The sequence below is a fragment of the Clinocottus analis genome, unplaced genomic scaffold, assembly GCF_023055335.1.
Source record: "Clinocottus analis isolate CAN_PGR_092001 unplaced genomic scaffold, fCliAna1.0.p SCAF_4, whole genome shotgun sequence".
Taxonomy (NCBI): Eukaryota; Metazoa; Chordata; class Actinopteri; order Perciformes; family Cottidae; genus Clinocottus; species Clinocottus analis.
This window is the reverse complement of record NW_027176153.1, coordinates 12,577,188-12,595,125: the sequence shown is the minus strand read 5'-3', so window position 1 is coordinate 12,595,125 and position 17,938 is coordinate 12,577,188. Positions and strand designations below refer to the sequence as shown.

General features: G+C 41.7%; 3 protein-coding genes across 4 annotated transcripts; all 3 read left to right on the top strand.

Annotated features, from left to right (window-relative positions):
* The first annotated feature begins 534 nt into the window (after nucleotides 1-534).
* LOC137801139 (charged multivesicular body protein 4b-like) lies at nucleotides 535-6,351 on the top strand. The gene is made up of 5 exons (XM_068598570.1): nucleotides 535-890; nucleotides 2,410-2,587; nucleotides 3,003-3,117; nucleotides 3,656-3,782; nucleotides 5,039-6,351. Exons 1-5 carry the CDS (start codon nucleotides 704-706, stop codon nucleotides 5,101-5,103), a joined length of 672 nt encoding a protein of 223 aa, XP_068454671.1. The 5' UTR covers nucleotides 535-703; the 3' UTR covers nucleotides 5,104-6,351.
* A 463-nt stretch (nucleotides 6,352-6,814) lies between these two features.
* eif2s2 (eukaryotic translation initiation factor 2, subunit 2 beta) lies at nucleotides 6,815-11,822 on the top strand. The gene is made up of 9 exons (XM_068597059.1): nucleotides 6,815-6,930; nucleotides 8,448-8,631; nucleotides 8,733-8,833; nucleotides 9,029-9,158; nucleotides 9,235-9,335; nucleotides 9,749-9,897; nucleotides 10,017-10,073; nucleotides 10,171-10,256; nucleotides 10,621-11,822. The coding sequence occupies exons 1-9, from the start codon at nucleotides 6,916-6,918 to the stop codon at nucleotides 10,794-10,796; spliced, it is 999 nt and encodes a 332-aa protein (XP_068453160.1). The 5' UTR covers nucleotides 6,815-6,915; the 3' UTR covers nucleotides 10,797-11,822.
* Nucleotides 11,823-12,935: 1,113 nt separating this feature from the next.
* LOC137800055 (serine/arginine-rich splicing factor 6-like) lies at nucleotides 12,936-17,737 on the top strand. 2 transcript variants are annotated; one of them, XM_068597058.1, is made up of 6 exons: nucleotides 12,936-13,130; nucleotides 13,535-13,668; nucleotides 15,249-15,367; nucleotides 15,492-15,694; nucleotides 15,827-15,898; nucleotides 16,075-17,737. In XM_068597058.1, exons 1-6 carry the CDS (start codon nucleotides 13,024-13,026, stop codon nucleotides 16,487-16,489), a joined length of 1,050 nt encoding a protein of 349 aa, XP_068453159.1. In that variant the 5' UTR covers nucleotides 12,936-13,023; the 3' UTR covers nucleotides 16,490-17,737. The 2 variants fall into 2 exon arrangements, with proteins under 2 accessions (XP_068453159.1, XP_068453158.1); XM_068597057.1 differs by having other exon boundaries at nucleotides 13,535-13,695.
* Nucleotides 17,738-17,938: the final 201 nt, after the last annotated feature.

The window sequence follows — 17,938 nt, the reverse complement described above, 5'->3', positions numbered from 1 at the left end:
CTCTGCGGTAAATCTAATATGTTTTAAGGTTTGGGAAAACTAAACCTAAAATGTAAGTTTGCAAAATTCACACATATAAAAGTGGTTGAAGTTCTTCTTTTTTGCAACTAAAATGAAACTACTACTTTCGTAAAATCAGCAGGGAACTGAACGCTGTACTCAAGCTACAGTCTGAAGCATCTGTAGAAACCAATTCTTCTGAGATGGCTACAGCTGACACCTGATATAAACACCTGTCTTGACGTCATCGCTTTGGGTGCGGCCACAGGTTCGTCGGTGTCCCAGCAGCAGGGCAGTGCAATTACAAAATAAATAAAAGCTTTTCTTTGAATGAGATGAAGTACAATCCTGAAAATGAAAATACCAGCGAAATAAACGGCCCAGTCGAGAGAAAGTAGCGCGCATGTTCAGATAAGTGAGTACAAAAAAACTAATAAGGTCAATCGACACCTTACTGCTCATATACAGTGTACGGCAACAAGAGAGTTATCCAGTTCAATTTGACGCACATCACCGGGCAACATGACGTCATCGGGCCTTATCCAGGAAGTAGCAAAACGTCAACAATCCTTCCAGCGTTCGGGCTCGGGCGAAGTGTCAGTGTAGCCTAGCATCGAGGTAGCTACGCTTGATTTCCTCGGGTGTTTTCGCAGATTTGTTTTATTTTTTTATATATACGTATTGTATTTGTAGCACCCCGGACATGTCGCTGTTTGCCAAGATATTCGGAGGAGGAGGAGGAAAAGGAGGAAAGGGACCGAGCCCACAGGAGGCTATCCAGAAACTCAGAGAGACGGAGGAGATGCTAACGAAGAAACAGGAATTTCTAGAGAAAAAGATCGAGCAGGAGCTGCAAATTGCCAAAAAAAACGGCACGAAAAACAAAAGAGGTGAGATATCGGGGCTTATTTTGTGACAGTTTCTTCTTTTTATCATCACATTGTCTGGTCAACAGTCCTGAGCCGAATGCAGCACGTTAGCTAAGTTAGCTAAGTTTCCCCATCTGTCACAACTGTTGGCAGCCCCCTCGTTGTCGTGTGGACGTTAGGTCGCTCGTGTGAGAGATTTAATTTTCTCACGACTGGATGATCGCTGACTTCTTGGTCACTCCGTTAACACCAGCCTCGTCTTTCCAACCCCCTAACCTACACCCACATCTCTGTATCAGGTCTTTTCGTCTGATTGATCGGTGGCCATTTAAAAATACATCTCAAAGGTGTGGCGCTCGGTGCAGGGTTTGGGCTGCACGAAGACTGACAGGAGGATGTTGACCTCAGTGTGTCGGGACATGGATTAAGCGTTGGTGCTGCTCGTGTTAAATGGGACGCAACATCGCTGTCAGAGAGGTGGGCGTGTTTGCACCGCAGTCAAAAGTCTCCAGGTATCTGAGATCTTATCATAGAAGCTAATAAAGCCGGAAAAGCAACCAAAGACCGATGAACTTGGTTTATCATCAGTAACGATGGGCAGTATGTGAACGTAAGTATTCCAGTGACCAGAAGCCTTGTAACACGAAGACGAGATATGAGCATGCCAGTGAGGTTGTACAGCACCTGTTTATTGCTCAAACTGAAATGCTGTTGACAGGAGGAAAGCTTGGGAATGAAGTTGGTTAATGAATTTATTATGATTATTACACGTTTGCTAATAGACTTTTACAGGCTGGCGATACTGCTGGAATACAGATCAAGAGGTCACCAAAAATGTAGAATATATGCTCAGGGGTCATGAATATCCATGTGTAAAATATATCCCAAATTAATCTCATGCCAGATCGGCGTTGAGTAGTTGAGATAGGCTGTTCTCGATTAAAGTACTTGAGAAAGAGCGGGGGAAACTGATGTGCAGACTAATGTATTGATTTATGTCGCCACACGTGGGGGCAAAAAAAAAGATTTTGCAACAAAAGGATATCAAATGATGATTTTAGAAGGTACTGCACTCGGTATACCACAGATTTGTTCTTTGCCTTGTTAGAATACTTTATGCATTGTTTACCTTTATCATTTCCTCTTCTAGCTCCACAAGGATTGATAGAATAAATAAACCCAGTCTCAGTCTTGACACTGTCTTATAGCTTCACTACAGCCCATCTATGGTTGTAGTCATGTGAGTACTGGCTGAACCATTTGTACTTTCCATCTCGTCAGTGCCAGTCACAAGCTACTCCTCCTTATTGACCTCAGAGTCACTAAGACGGTAAATTTGTGAGTCAGTATTTTATTCATGATTCCACTCACCGTCCTTTTACAGAATATGCAAATGTTTAACCACTGTTTCCGGCTCTCATTCCTGTTACAGGACCAAACAATCCCTGTGATTCACAGTTTTTTTCCTCCCGTCATTGAACGCAATCAATCTATTTCTGGGACAATCTAATCATCCTGACTGCCGTCTTTCTCTCCTCAGCGGCCCTGCAGGCTTTGAAAAGAAAGAAGCGGTATGAGAAGCAGCTCACCCAGATCGACGGCACACTCTCGACCATCGAGTTTCAGAGAGAGGCTCTGGAAAACGCCAACACCAACACTGAAGTGCTCAAGAACATGGGCTTCGCTGCCAAGGCCATGAAGTCAGCCCATGAAAACATGTAAGAGCGAGCACCCAGTTACTGACGAAGTTCATGACAATTCTATATATGAATTAGACTGATGTGACGTCTTTTCTCAATGCTGCTTCTTGATTGTCTTGATGTGACCATAGCGCGAGAAAAAAGAGGCAGTCTGTTTTTAAATCAAAAGAAAGATTATGAGGAATATAATTTGTTTGGAAAAAATGCAGAAGATTTGAGCCAAATGCAGCAATACCTCTCTTATCCAAACCCATTAGCACCAGACTGTTTGAATATATAATGAAAACATTCATACACATTTACCTGCCAAAATGAGACTTCTTAATTTGCCAACTTGTCAGTATGTGTAGGTCTTTGAGGCTCGGTTAAAGCTTGGTATGATAGTGCATTCTGTTTTACTCACCCGTGACTCATCCCTTGCTTGTTGTTTCAGGGACATTGACAAGGTGGACGACCTAATGCAGGACATTACAGAGCAGCAGGAGCTGGCACAGGAAATCTCCGATGCCATCTCTAAACCTGTCGGCTTTGGAGAGGAGTTTGACGAGGTGTGCAGTGCTTTCCATGTATTTAGTTTTTGATGGATGTAAGACAGATTTTCTCTGTGTTTGATCAGTAAACGATGGGCTGATGATAACACAAGGTTAACCACAAAGTTCAGCATTATCGTCAAAATGCTTCCCAGTTGTCTGCATTGTGCTTGAACTGGTGGGTCACCAGGTTTAGCAGTTTGTTGACCTCTTTGTGATTCTTGAGTCATGACTCGAGCATTAAGGCTTTCTTATTTTTGAATTGTCTTATTCATAGACCAACTTCACCACAATTGATGGTATTGAGTCATTTGGGGACAACATGGCAGCAATAACGAAGATGCTTTCTCGCAAATTTTCAGTCAACTGACTAAAAGTATTTAGATTGAACTGTCAGCGAGACATTAAACTCACCAAGTGCACCAGATCAGGACTCATTTTGTTAAAATAAATAAAATGTTTTCAATTTAAGCTTCATTGATTTTTGTGATTTGGTTTTGCATGAATTCGTTTGTGACTATCCTCAACTTTAGTGTTGTTTGCTGTCTTTATCCAGGATGAGCTGCTGGCGGAGCTGGATGAGCTGGAACAGGAGGAGCTGGACAAAAACCTGCTGGAGATTGGGGGACCGGAGAACGTTCCCCTCCCCAACGTGCCTTCTTCGTCATTACCTTCCAGACCTGGTAAGAGCCTTTTGACGAACTGATGCAACAACTCTATGATCATGTCTGTAACACCCATAGAAATATTATGCTAAATTTTATCTATAATATTCTATTCATATGGCAACATCTTTTTTCAGTCAAAGAGATATTCGACACTTAGGAAATATGGTTAATCGCTTTCAGTTGGACATTTTGCTGTTTTAGGGGCGTGGCAATATTTCTCGGCTTTGTAGTGCCAGGTAACCAATGACGGCTCCGTTAAATTATTCCTTGAAGGCCAAGTAGTCCAACACATAATCACATTGCAATTTATTAAAACAATGACATCCGATTCCAGATTAGTCCATTGTCACTGATACCTGATCCAGCTACCTGAGTCTGTACCAGACAGATATGTGATATCTGTAGAGATATACAGTATCATACTTTTAGCTTACAAGTTAATTTTTCTAATACACCCACCGATGTTTAGAGTGCTCTCACCAGCCCTTAAATAAACATATAAATTAATGTATTATAAACTTTTTTTGTTATTTTTGATATATGGACCATTTAATGATAGACATGATCTCATTATAGGCTTAACAAAAACATTGGTATAACTTACTTAACATGCGGTTGGACTAATAAATGGTTCCCTAAAAGTAATGCACTCCACCGTTTAGAAAGACTTCAGGTCTTTCACATTAAACTGGCTGACAGACCTGTGGCATCGTTCATCCTCCTGCTGCTGCTGCTGATGTGAAAACACTTTTTGCAGATGGATGCAGCTGGTAGAGAGGAAGGGCTGCAACCTCAAAGTCTACAAGAATTCAACACATTTTAAGACACTTGGCTAGTTAGACTCAATGGTTACCTACTTTATTTTTTTCTCCACTCGCATAATGAGCTCCAAACAGCTATAAAGTGAGTGTGTGTCTGTGAATGTGTGTAGCTCACCTCATACATCCCCAAACAGAACTGAAGTATAAGTGCTTGTCATCCACCACATTATCGGACATAAATATCAGAACAATTAAGACAATCTAATTTCCCCTGTTGGCGGCATCCTGCATCCCTCATGAGGACATCCGTCATCCTCTCATCTAACTCTTAACCAGAAGGCAAATAATCGTATTTTCTAAAATGTCAAACGTTTGCTTCAGGCTCTGCTGTTAAAGTCCAGGTTGGAGGCGGAGGTTGATTCTGGTTCAGGATAAGCCCTGGAAGCATAACCGTTCAATTCCTTCATTAACATGTCTCACAACTGCTATGTCTATCTTTTCACCCCAAAGCCAAGAAAGAAGAAGACGAGGACGACATGGAGGACCTACAGCGCTGGGCGATGGAAGCCATGTAGACGCAGCATCTGCCACATCATACCTGCATCAGAGAGGGGAGAGGAAGGAGCAATGGGGAATGAATGGACCGAGAGGATGTTGCGTATGAGTATATTTTTGTGTGTCTGAGGAGAACTGACTTTATGTAACACTCGCAGGAAAAAATGCTATAGACTTTATTTTCCCGTCCCCTTCACAAATACAGAGACCCCTGGGCGCTCAGCCAACGAGCCAGTCAGGGGCTTTTATATTGAAGCTCTATCACTGTACTTTGGCAAAGTCACCTAATGATTTTACCCTGAATTTTAACACAATACTAGCACTTAATGGCCATTGTAGTGGGCAGAGCTACGCCCACTGAGCTCATACTGAGGTGTAATCTGAGGAGCTCTGTGGTGCGATAAAGGAGTTGTTGTCAGATTAGTGTTTCAGGCTGCATGGCGTTGCTAACATCACTGGATGACATGGGAATTTAACGTAGATCCTCAATTATCTGTTTCTGACTTACATATTTACCTGTGTTTTGTGGCATTAAACTGCCTGGATGTTTTCTTTTTTCCTTTCTTGACAAAAATAACACTCTTTTGCTCTCTTTGTTTTTTTGTTAATGCTGTGGAAAATTGGAGAACAGCTGAGCATGAGCTGGATGAAGAAGCTATGAGCTGTGTGCGAACCTCTTTTGTTTACAGCTGCGTGCTTTGTTCTTTACCCTCTTCGCCTCCTGTCGCCATTTCAGTGACTTCTCCCTCCCTCAAAGGCGTTCTCACCAGTGGTTCTTGTTATTTGGTGTAAATATCCCAAATGTGTCTCTTTTTATATACTGTATTTCTGCCATCACTGAGAGGTTGTATTGAGGTTGAGTGAAGCATGCAACAAAGGATAAATCCCAATACAGATCACAAGACACGGCTTGAAAGAGAGATGTTAAACATTTTCATCCTGCTCTGTCTGTCTGTCTCGGTTCTTCTCTTAAAGGTTTTCGTTTCAAATTGTATAATGTTGAAAAAAATAATAATAAAATATTGTCACACCTTATTAACTGCATCTTGACAGAGATGATAGTTTGTAAAAGATTAGATTATACTCAATCTACAACATTTGAGTTAAAAAGTTAATTACTTTAGTTTTTCAAAGTCATTATGTAAAAAAATTTACATAGAAAAAATACACACCACAAGGATGTATGGACAAGCATGTTTGCATTTCTATGTTTTATTTATCCAGATGAGAATATTATTTGCAAAATCATTAAAGGTTTTCAATTCTTTTATTGTAGTATTGTCATTTATACTATGTCAGAACATCATAATCCATTGCAGTGTTCCATAGCTCAACACCCAAGAATATTCAATTAACTATGAAAAAACTGTGACATTTTAGTTGCATGGAATGTTAACTGTTCACATGTTTTCGTGACAGTTCTGTTTATACTTGCAAGCTAACAGGAAAACACTTCTGACTGTTCAGCTTTACTTAATATGGTATTTAGAGGGAAGCGTAGAATACATATATCGTGAATATACAGCTATACATAACATCAATAATAATGATTACAGACTTTATTTATATGATACTTTTCAAAACCAAGTTACAAAGTGCTTCATTAATAATGTTAGACATCTTATTGAGCAACAGATTTGTTTTTCCAATTTTGCTCTTCTTGAACATCCGATTGCAGCGCGACGTCGCGAGGTAATGACGTCAGGATTTGGGGAGTTCACGCCTGCGTACTGTGGATTCGACGCTGATGCAAGACATTTTCGGCGCAGCATTGTGGCACTGTTCGAGAGACACACTTAAGCCAGGTTTCAGTCTCTTTTCAGCCCGCAAACATGTCAGGAGACGAGGTAAGTAACCCCGGGTTGTCCGCTGTTTACTCCGCCTTGGCGTGGAGAATTGTTTGGTGAAAATACGTAAACTACCGGGCCGGATCGGGGCTGAAGATGACTTTGGGCCTCGGTACTGCTGCTCCCCTTCCTGGCCGCACCAGCTCTCACATGGCTGCAGCAGAGCTAGCTCAACCGGAGAAAACGTCAAGGATATGTCCAGCAGAGTCCAACCACCTAGCCACGATTCCCCACGCATCGCACATTATCAGTTCTCACTGTGTTTCATCGATCCACCCTGTTTACGGCTGCTGGATACTCCCCACTGAATGGTTGGAGGTAGCTAGCGTTAGCTCGGCCGGTACCTAGCTAGCTATCCTAGCTGATAAGCTGCGGCGCTGACGGGCAGCTGCCGGAACAAAACGCTGCTGTTACCGGGCTTAACTGTTAACAGGAGCTCTTAGGGAGAGTCGTGACCGGTGCCAACCGTGAGAATTAAGATAGACAAAATGATCATCACCAAAAAAAAATATCACCAAATGCGTTTTTTTTTCTGACTAGCTCTAATCAATAAAATGCTGTGACTGCAATTTGAGACGTCCGTTGGTTTTGAGAAAATAGATAAACGGCCATTAACACGTTCATCCCATGATGACGACGGTAAACCAGCCCAGTCATCCAGCTGCAACAGTTCACTTTGCAGTATTTCAGAACACAGCATCAGTTCAATGATATAACAATCGCCGTTCAGACGAGGAGAAAGAGCAGCTCAATTGTATCCCTATAAACCCTATGAAGTATTGTATTGCAGCAACGATATTAAATAACGGAACTTAACGTTAAATATTTCGTGCCATTTCCAGAGTCCTCGTGTCGGCTGTGAGGCATCGTCTTGATCAGAACCAATAATCTGTTAAATGACAGGAGATAGTGAAACATCACTCATTTACCAGATTTTTTATGGACATATTTAGGTTTCTTGTTTTGTTTTACAAACTGTCCGAAACTTCCAATTTAAAACCAGTCCCCTTTGAGTCTGTCTCGTGGTAGTTTCATACTTTCTGCTAAATTGGGCAGAAACCAATAACATTTAATGATTCATTTTTAGGTAAATTGAGTTTTCAATTAATGTCTAATATTTGTTACAATACACATTAATCATTGCTGGTCGGTCGTTTTATATCGGGCCCCTAAAATACGTTGCAGTATTTATCTTTAATTTATTGTTGTCGGATAACTTTCATTTATAAAAATAACCATAATGACAAACACTCCCTCTAAATCTCAAATCGCAGGAAATTAATGGAATTATCGTTCCTAATATGACATCTCACATTGAAAAAATCCCAATTGTTACAGCTGATTTTAATGTTATCAGAAAACAATGTTGCAATACATTAACACCTGCCAAAACATGAATATAAATAATCTGAGAAGTGCAAGCTAAGAAATGATGCAATGAGTTGAGCAACAGAATAAGTCAAAAAAAAAATTAAACTCTTCTAAAACTTAATTGTCCTTCTCTTCCTCTCCTTCAGATGATTTTTGATCCCAACATGACCAAGAAGAAGAAGAAGAAGAAGAAGCCCTTCATGCTAGATGAGGAAGGAGGAGAGGGGGTGGGAGGAGAAGAGGCTAAAGAGGTGGAGGCGAAGGAAGTGGAACCAGAGACCGGAGACGACAAGGAGCTCGATCTAGATGAAGATGAAGTCAGGAAGAAAGGTTAGAACAGAAAGAGAGCTGACCGGCGTCTGTGCATATTCTTCATGGGGTGTGTTGTATTGAGCCACCAGCCTGTTGTAAGTTCGTTTTGTCTTCTCTAGAACCGTCCGATGACCTGAACGACTTGAACTTCTTCAACCAGAAGAAAAAGAAGAAGAAGCCCAAGAAAGTCTTTGAAAATGATGTCGAGGAGGGATTAAAGGTCAGTGGCTTGCAACCCACAACCATTTTTTTTTATTACTTTGTCCTTGTCCCTTATAGTCTTCTTTTTTATGCTTGTGTCCATCCACTTCCATTGTTGTCTTCCCATCCCTCTCCTTCTCTCTTCTTAATCACATCCACACATTGTCACTACTCGTGTCCTCGCTGAATCTTGCCTCTTGTTGATCTGAATTAGGAGCTTAAAATTGAGGTTGAGCAACCGGAGGTGCTGGAGGACGACAACCTGGACCTGATGTTTCCTAACAAAAAGAAGAAGCCAAAAAAAGTGGACTTTGATGAGGGAGAGTTGCTGGAGATTGATGACGGTGAGAATAAGTCACTGCATGTTCTAAGCAGAACACTAATGGAAAGCACATGTTTCATCATAGTTTTGCTTTACAGCTTTGGAGGATGATGAGGGGAAGAACAACGACGGGATCTCATTCAGCTCCATGACAGGACCAACCTGGGCCGGGACTGAAAGAGACTACACTTATGATGAGGTAGGACTGCAGTCAACACACACGCACACACAGAGCCACAATATTTCAATATCATTATACAATTAATTTTACATAAGGAAGGACAGCTTGTTTATGTTCAAAGAAATTGGAAAAACTAAGTTGTATGCTGAGATTCAGACAAAAAGTCACTTCCTTGTTCTGTATGCATCAAATGAGGAAGGTTTCTCAATTGTTACCTTCCGTATTTCTTGGAACTGGAACATGCTACTAGAAACGTCCATAAATCCTCTCAAAAATCACAGGAAAAATACTTTGAATTTATGACTCCTAACTTCATGGCAATATTGCACTTATTGCCATGTTGCCTGATCTTTACTTTATTTATATTTCTGGAATACTGACTCTCTCCTCTCCTTCTTAAAGCATAACTTTTTGCTCCTTCCATGTTTCAGCTCTTGAATAGAGTCTTCAACATAATGAGAGAGAAGAACCCAGATATGGTGGCCGGAGAGAAGAGGAAGTTTGTGATGAAGCCTCCTCAGGTGGTCCGAGTGGGAACTAAGAAAACCTCCTTCGTCAACTTCACAGACATCTGCAAACTGTGAGCACCCCCAGCCCTTTGCAGACACGTGTACATTGTTACCGCTAATCCCAGTTGGCACCAATACAACATTTTTAAAGTGATGCAGACAAACTGACCTTTCATGTACTTCCTCACAGGTTGCATCGTCAGCCTAAACATCTCCTCGCGTTCCTGTTGGCCGAGCTGGGAACAAGGTACATTCATCACAATTTATGTATACGCAGTAATTGGATTTTAATTTTAATTGTAATTGGAAAATCTAATCTGTGTTGTTGTTTTTTCTATTCACAGTGGTTCCATAGACGGAAATAACCAGCTTGTGATCAAAGGCAGATTTCAACAGAAACAAATAGAAAATGTCTTGAGAAGATATATCAGTAAGTAAAAAATCATTATAATTAAACCTAATCCAATTTTATGAAAAAAATAAGGTCAGTCTGTATTTAGCTTCAGTCTATGGATTAAATACTAAAATCCATTTACCATAATAACCATCTATAATGTAAATGTCTCAAAGTCCCAAAACCGGAAATGGATACAAACAGAATATTTATGAAAGATAGGAAATTTTAGTTCTTGAGAAATGGAAAATTATGGTTTCACGGTGTTCTATGCATGCAATGCTAAATCAGTGGTCTTTTAGTCACCTCTGTTTCCACACTTTGTGCTTCACCACTACGAACATTAAGAGAACTCCTCTTGAGTACTCCACCGCTCATAACTCTCTCCTCAATCCCACAGAGGAATATGTGACGTGTCACACCTGCCGCTCCCCAGAGACCATCCTGCAGAAAGACACTCGCCTCTATTTCCTGCAGTGTGAAACGTGCCACTCCCGCTGCTCCGTCGCCAGCATCAAGACTGGTTTCCAGGCTGTGACGGGCAAGAGGGCGCAGCTGCGAGCTAAAGCCAACTGAAGACCACCGAAACGGGGCTCCTCCTCTCTCGGCTCCCTCTTTCCCCTCAGGGGAGCCGTAGCTGGGGTCGGATACCCCTCTGATTCGCTGAAAGGACTCTCTGGATCGAACTGCGGGAGGGTTTTGCTGTTAAGTTGTGTCGTGGCCTAACAGGGCAGGGAGTGAGAGAGTATCTAAAGCTGACCGATTTGGGTTCAGGCATCGTAAGCAGATGATGTGTACCACATAAGTGATTGGATGCTTTTGATTTGTTGTCTTGCTGGTGAGCCCCCTTCACCTCTTAGGTTGTTTTTGTTTTGATTTGCTGTGATTCTTGATTCCTGCCAGGTTCCAGATTTGATACTGCTTCTTCATTCTTGCCTCTCCCCCTTAACATGCACAAGAGATGAAAAGTTATTTGGCTAAGGAATGGATTTCACCATGCAACCAGCCAGATTGCAGTTTAAGTCTAAGTATTTTCTGCTCTACCAGTCCAAGGAATGAAATCAAAATCACCGGGCTGGAATACATGGAGGGAAATGTGTCACTGCTACTAATATGTGGCAGCCCCAACACAGGGGTTGGTAAAACTCAAGAGTTTGAGAGGTTGTTTGTGAGACAGACATATAAAATGATAGTGTGTTTGTAAGTGGCATCGATGAGCAATTTTGTACTTCATTATTGCTTCCTTGTGACTTCTATAGTTAAGATAAACACGTTTTATCTAACATCTGTTGTGAAAATGTAACTGCATTTATTTTGTCAAGAAAAGCAGCTTTCTCAAACGCCCAAAAGCTTCCCCCTGAAAACAGCCTCTGAGCAGATGCCTATAACATCCTCTAACGGGTCTTTATTTTCAAGTTCGATTTCAACAAATTTACACCACAAGCTGGCCAGGATGTGCCGCATTTCAGTCCAGTGATACTGCTTCCTACAAGATATTCGTTCTGTTGATGTTTGAGAAGGATGTGGATAAGTCAGACTGGCTGGAATCATTTTAAAACCTGGTTTTTACAAAAATAAAACATTCTACTCTCTCTCTCTCCAGCACTGCTCTCTTTCTTTGTGTTTACGTCCATGTTCCCGCAATTTGTTTGGTACAGTGTGTCCTCTAACTAGTTAAATATTCAATAAAGAATAATTTGCTGTGAAAACCTAGTTCATGGGGACCAGAGATGTTTGCGGTCAGTGATTGATTACCCAGCAGCAGGTTGGCTGCCATGGTGCTGCTTATACTTAGAGGCAATCTATAGCAAAGATTTGTCTTATTTTTAACTTAATATTCAGTATTTAAAGTTGGTTCTATAAATGCTTGTATTGTGTGTAAAGGTTTATGGTTGTTTATGACTTTGCTGGATCAGATCTTAAATGCAAAACACTGAAAATATATGTATTTAACCTAAGGCAAATACTAAGAAGAGTAGTTTGTCAAGTCAACTTGGACCACGCATCAATCCCAATGATTATATAAAACCAACATTGTATTACTAATTATATTCCTTTATACATGGTATGATCAAATTGATTAATAATTATTTATTTTATTTAAACTATTGTTTCACCTAAACCTCGCACCAACATTCAAGAAGTCTTGCATGTTGATGTGGACTTGAGGAAAAGGATCAGGTGGATATTTTGATCGCACAATCACTCAGAATGAAGCATTGCTGTTGCAAGAATCTTCATTTGGATGCTACAATGATATATATATATATATATATATGTATGTATGTGTGTGTGTGTGTGTGTGTTGATGGTGGTTGGAGGGTGGTTGGCTAAAAAATATGGGAAGAAAGCAGCAGCACCATTGGCTGAATATAGCTTTATATGATCTACCAACTTTACTCTAAAATGAATTGTAAAGGTCTCAAACATAGATTATAAAACATATACTGGAAAATATGCACACCGTAGCCAACAATCAGTCGAACAGATGCAACTTCAATGTATAAAAAAATGCCCTCTTCGGCCAATAAAAAGGCACAATACATTACTTTTAATTGTTAAGTCTCTTGGGGCACAGCAACCATTGCCCATTGTCTGCATGTCTTGTTGCAAACAACAGTCCAGTTGGTGGCGGTAATGCGTGTCTAAAATGGTTTTACGGCTTTCGTGTAAACACCAACGAAGAAGAAGCATAACAAGACCAAGAAGGAGAAGAAGAAGAAGCTGAGGCAGGCAGGGCTCACGGATTTCTGAAGACGTTGTTCAACTGCGTAACGAGCCGGAGAGAAACGGTCGAGAAGTGATGCCTCGTGTTTATATCGGACGACTGAGCTATAATGTCCGCGAAAAGGACATTCAGCGGTTTTTCAGTGGATATGGAAAGCTCATGGAAGTAGATTTGAAGAACGGGTGAGTATTTGACCGGAATGCGATCGCGGGTTAGCTACCCTCGGGAGCGTTAACGTAACCGTTTATACGTGAACAACGTCTGAACTGGTTCAGAAACATGTTGTGCTTTTTAACCGATTTACCCCTTTAAGCAAATATACGTTCGTCTCTGCAGACAGGGTGACTTGTAAACTTAAACCTCTAGTTTGTTTTTCCGTTCTTTTGTTTAATTCCTCAACTTTGAATCTCGCTCGCGTGGCCAACATGGCGTCTTTGTGTTGGTTTCATCGCGGAGCTAGCGGGCCCAGCTAGCTAACCTGTGCACTGGAGACGGGCACATGGCGTGTCGAAAGGGGGGCATAACTTGAGCCCCCGCAGCTGTTGTTACATTTAAGTGTATATCTTAAACTGGCTTTCCTTTCCAGCTACGGGTTCGTGGAGTTCGAGGACAACCGGGACGCTGACGACGCCGTGTACGAGCTGAACGGGAAGGAGCTGTGCGGGGAGCGGGTGATCGTGGAAAATGCCCGGGGGCCTCGGAGAGATCGAGATGGCTACGGTGGGCGCAACTTAGGTGGTGGGCGCAGTAAGTGCAGTCTATTACAAGATACCCTCTCTTCCCCTTCCCCTTGGGGTGAGGTGTCGATGTGGACTGCACAGAGAGCTATGTTTCGTACTTGCAGCAGAAGTTTACACTTTGATTATTTCAGGTGCCACGGTTTATAATCCCACCATCCTATGATGGTGTCACAATACTACATATTTCATATGGCTCAGATTTCATGCTAGTTTTGATAGCCGCTGTAACATTATTTGCCACTACACTCGTTAAATGTTATGTCCACATCGAGACGTTCCTGATTTGTATCCTTCTTGCTCACACAGTTAAACTTTTTTTTTGCATGTTTGGCCTTAATCTGCCGAACAAATCAAATTTCCTGTCGTCAAGGGTTGGCCACCTGCTGGTTTTTGCTCCTCCCAGGTGATCATGGGCCACCCTTGAATGGTCTGTAGTTCATTATCGGGCGGGAGCAATAATATGCAAGTCAGAACCCTCAAATAGCAGAACTCAGGCTGTAGAGTTGGCTTTAGCCAAAATAGCTTTGTTTTCCTAACACAGTTCTCTTTGATGATGATTGCTAGATTGACGAGTCATGTTTTTAAGGCCTAGATATTCCAATTTGTTGTTTGCACCACAGAAGAAAGCTAATTGCTAAATTATCATTACAAACCTAAATCTAGCGTTATCATTATAACTAGAACATTTTCATGTGAAATGTGTATACTTTGGTATATATTTTTATATTCAACATTAACAAAAGTCCTTGATGTTTCAATTTGAAAGAGTCCAGTTGCGGGCTGAGGCTGAGAGTCCATTGAGGCTAAAGATGACTGGCTAAGATGACTGCCTGTCCCGTTTGGCCTTGGCTTTCACCTTACAATGTGTGTGTGACCTTTGCCCCCCTTGATCCTTGGCTGACCTAACCGGAAGCCATGATGACAACAGCCTTTTGCCAATAGACCAGGGGTGATGGTGAGGATTGCCATTGGTTTTTATGTTGACAACAAACATAAGTTGGGCGGCTCAAGTAAAGAACTTACAAACACAAGACGTGTTGTAAGTGAGAGAACTGGAAAACAAAATTTCAGACCGACATCTGGTCAAATGCCAAACGATTGGTGTATATGTTATATCGTTCTTTATCAATTGGACCCAACAGTGTCCTATGTGGATACCTCCTTTCTGTTTGTGTTACAGGGTTTGGAGGTCTTGAAAGAACATCACTGTTCATTTGTTTATGCGGCGAAACCATCACACTGTGATGTACCCGAGTAAGACAGGCTCTGTATTGCCGGAAACAGATGCAGTGGTGTTCTTTGCAGCAGAGAACAACATCAAAATGCTGAACAATACAAATGATACAAAGAGCCCCTTCAGTGGCCTGTAAATCATTTATCTGACACTCTGTGTTTGAAAATGGGATCAGAGGGACCCCTGTCATTATTAGATTCATATTTTTACAGCCTTGGACTTTTTTATCTGGCAGGTCACTGCCTTGTGTTCATTTGATAACCTGGGCCAGTAGTTCAGTGTCTCAGCCACTTCTAACTTTTTTCTTGTGCTGTTGTTTTTAAAAGGTAGCGGTTACAGCAGCCGGAGCCACACTGGCAGGGATAAGTACGGACCTCCAGTCCGTACTGAGTACCGTCTGATCGTGGAGAACTTGTCCAGCCGTTGCAGTTGGCAAGACCTCAAGGTACACGTTCAAATACTAACCATAATTCAGTTAACTGGGGAAATGTTGAGATGTTTTACAACACAATTATCTGCGTGTTTGGTTGTTGTTCCTCTCTTTCTAAAGTTTTTTTGATGTCCCACAGGACTTCATGCGTCAGGCAGGAGAGGTGACTTATGCAGATGCCCACAAGGAACGCACAAACGAGGGTGTAATTGAGTTCCGGTCCGAGTCGGACCTGAAGAGGGCCATTGACAAACTGGATGGTACTGACATTAACGGACGGAAGATTCGTCTTGTGGCGGACCGATCTCGCAAGCGGAAGTCTTACTCCGGCAGCCGCTCCAGGTGGGATTGCCGCACTCATTGTTTGAAACTTCAGACTTTCTGTGGAAGATACACCCGGACTCTTTTTTTTTTTTCTTCTTCTTCTTTCTCTTGGCTATATGTAGGTTTTTGACTTTGTACTGTCATCCTTAGATCTCGTAGTCGCCGCCGCTCCCGCAGCAGGAGCCGCAAGAGCTCCAGGAGTCGCTCCAGATCCCTCTCCAGGTGATAATGCATCAAATCTATGAAAAAAATAAGATGACTATACAGGTCAGAGTTCAACTTCAAGTATTGTCATAGATAAATAGGAAATGGAGGTTATGTATTCACTCTTGTGCCGGAAATAAAATAATATTGTTAACTGGCAAAGTTGTGAAAAGGATTTGTTTTATTTCCTACAGGTCTCGTTCCCCAAGTAACAAGAGACGTCCCCATTCCCGCTCCAGATCTGGAAGAAAGTCTCGCTCCAAGTCGGGAGGAAGAAAATCGCGATCTCGCACTCGCAGGTCCCGTTCTCGCTCCCGCTCCCGCTCCCGCAAATCCCGGTCTCGTTCAGCTGACCAGAAATCAAAGTCCCGTTCACCAAGTAATTCGAAGGTGAAGTCGGAGCGCAGTCGTTCCAAGGAGATTTGTGGGGACAAGTCCCGCAGTCATTCAGCATCCCCAATGGCCAACGGGAAAGAGGAGTTTGTCACTGAATCTCCCGCCCGTTCCCCATCCCCTCAAAAGGATGACCGCCGATCCAAGTCCAGGGAGAAATGTTCAGCCTCCCGCTCCAGGTCTCGCTCCAGGTCTAAATCGGCATCTCAGGATTAGTGGAATTAAGAAATGGAGGCGTTTCTCTCCTTGTCGAGCTTGATCTCTCTGCTGTACATAGTGAGCAGTGTTGTCAACTGGCTTATGCTTCATGGCTTGACTACTTTTCTCCTTCACCTTGTCTTAAACATGTTTTAGATTCTGTTTTATTAGAGGAAGCACCACAGTAAATTTCGTTTTCTGTATCGCCTTGCCTCTAATAAAAAGAGAAACAACATTTTCTCAATTATATAGAAAAAACTAAACTTGTCAAAAGAAGCTGGCTTAAAACCTTTAGCGCTTTAATTTCGTTCGAGTCACTCTTTCCTAGTAACTTAAACTCATAGGTTTAGTCTTATCAAAAACTGATTATAGTCTCGTAAAAATAAATTGTCTTTATTTTCCTTTCATCATTCAAGACATTCAGCTCAGTTGTAACCGGGATTGTTTGATTTGTCGACCGAAAAGACAGGGAAAAAAAACCTTCCTTACATTGTAAGTGCTGGTTTCATGTTCGTTCAACTATGGCTGTAGGAGAAAAGTAGCGCTCTGCTCAGGCGTTGGAGCAGTTTACCCCATTTTTGAGCCGCGGTCTCAATAATTGCGTCCCAAAATGCACAACTGGGATGCAAGAACTTGTACTGCAGAGCTGCATATTTACTAAAGAATAAGGGTTTGTATATCATATTTGAACAACTTTCATGAGGGGAACTGTTATGATCTCCTTTTAACCTCCTGTACATAAACCGTGTGCTCGGCATAAAAAAAAGATTTCTTCCTTTTGTCGCTACATACTTGAGTTTAAAAAAAAAAAAAAATGTTTTAACCTTGAGCAGGTAACTTGTGGAGGATCATTTTTCCTTTCTGGATATTGTTTGCGTAGAGCTCCAAGGCCTTGACTGCAATGTCCAATTTTTCTCATATTTACAGCTTTGTTTTGATTGCAGCCCTAAAAAAAGTAGTTTTCAATTTATATTGCATCCATTTTCTGCTAGTTTAATCCAAGGGACAAGGGGTTTGTCATGCCTCTGCTTATTTAAAGTGTGCAGCGAGTAATGGAGCGGTTGTATTTAAAGGTGCACTGTTCCAATCTCTGCAGCGTGTGTGTGTTTATTTCCAACACAAGATTTGGTGAATGCACCCCCACTCTCCATCTTGTGGAACAGATTATTTTCTTTTTCTTTGTGCAAATGAGATCTAACAGATAATTGTATTTTTTTTTATTGTATGTTCAATTAAAGATCTTAATAAAAGAATCCCGCTCTGTGACTTTGCGTCCTGTCAGCATCATACAGCCCTTGTCTGCAGTATCGACATGACCTATATCCTGCTAATTATATAATAAATTGTCTTTCACAGGAGAGTGGGGGCGGCTCTTTGTGCCTAACTCAACAGGATCAATGAGGCAGATTTGTGTTTTTTAAATATGAATTGTAAGCGACCGGGCTCCCGGCGAATCGGTAGTCCACA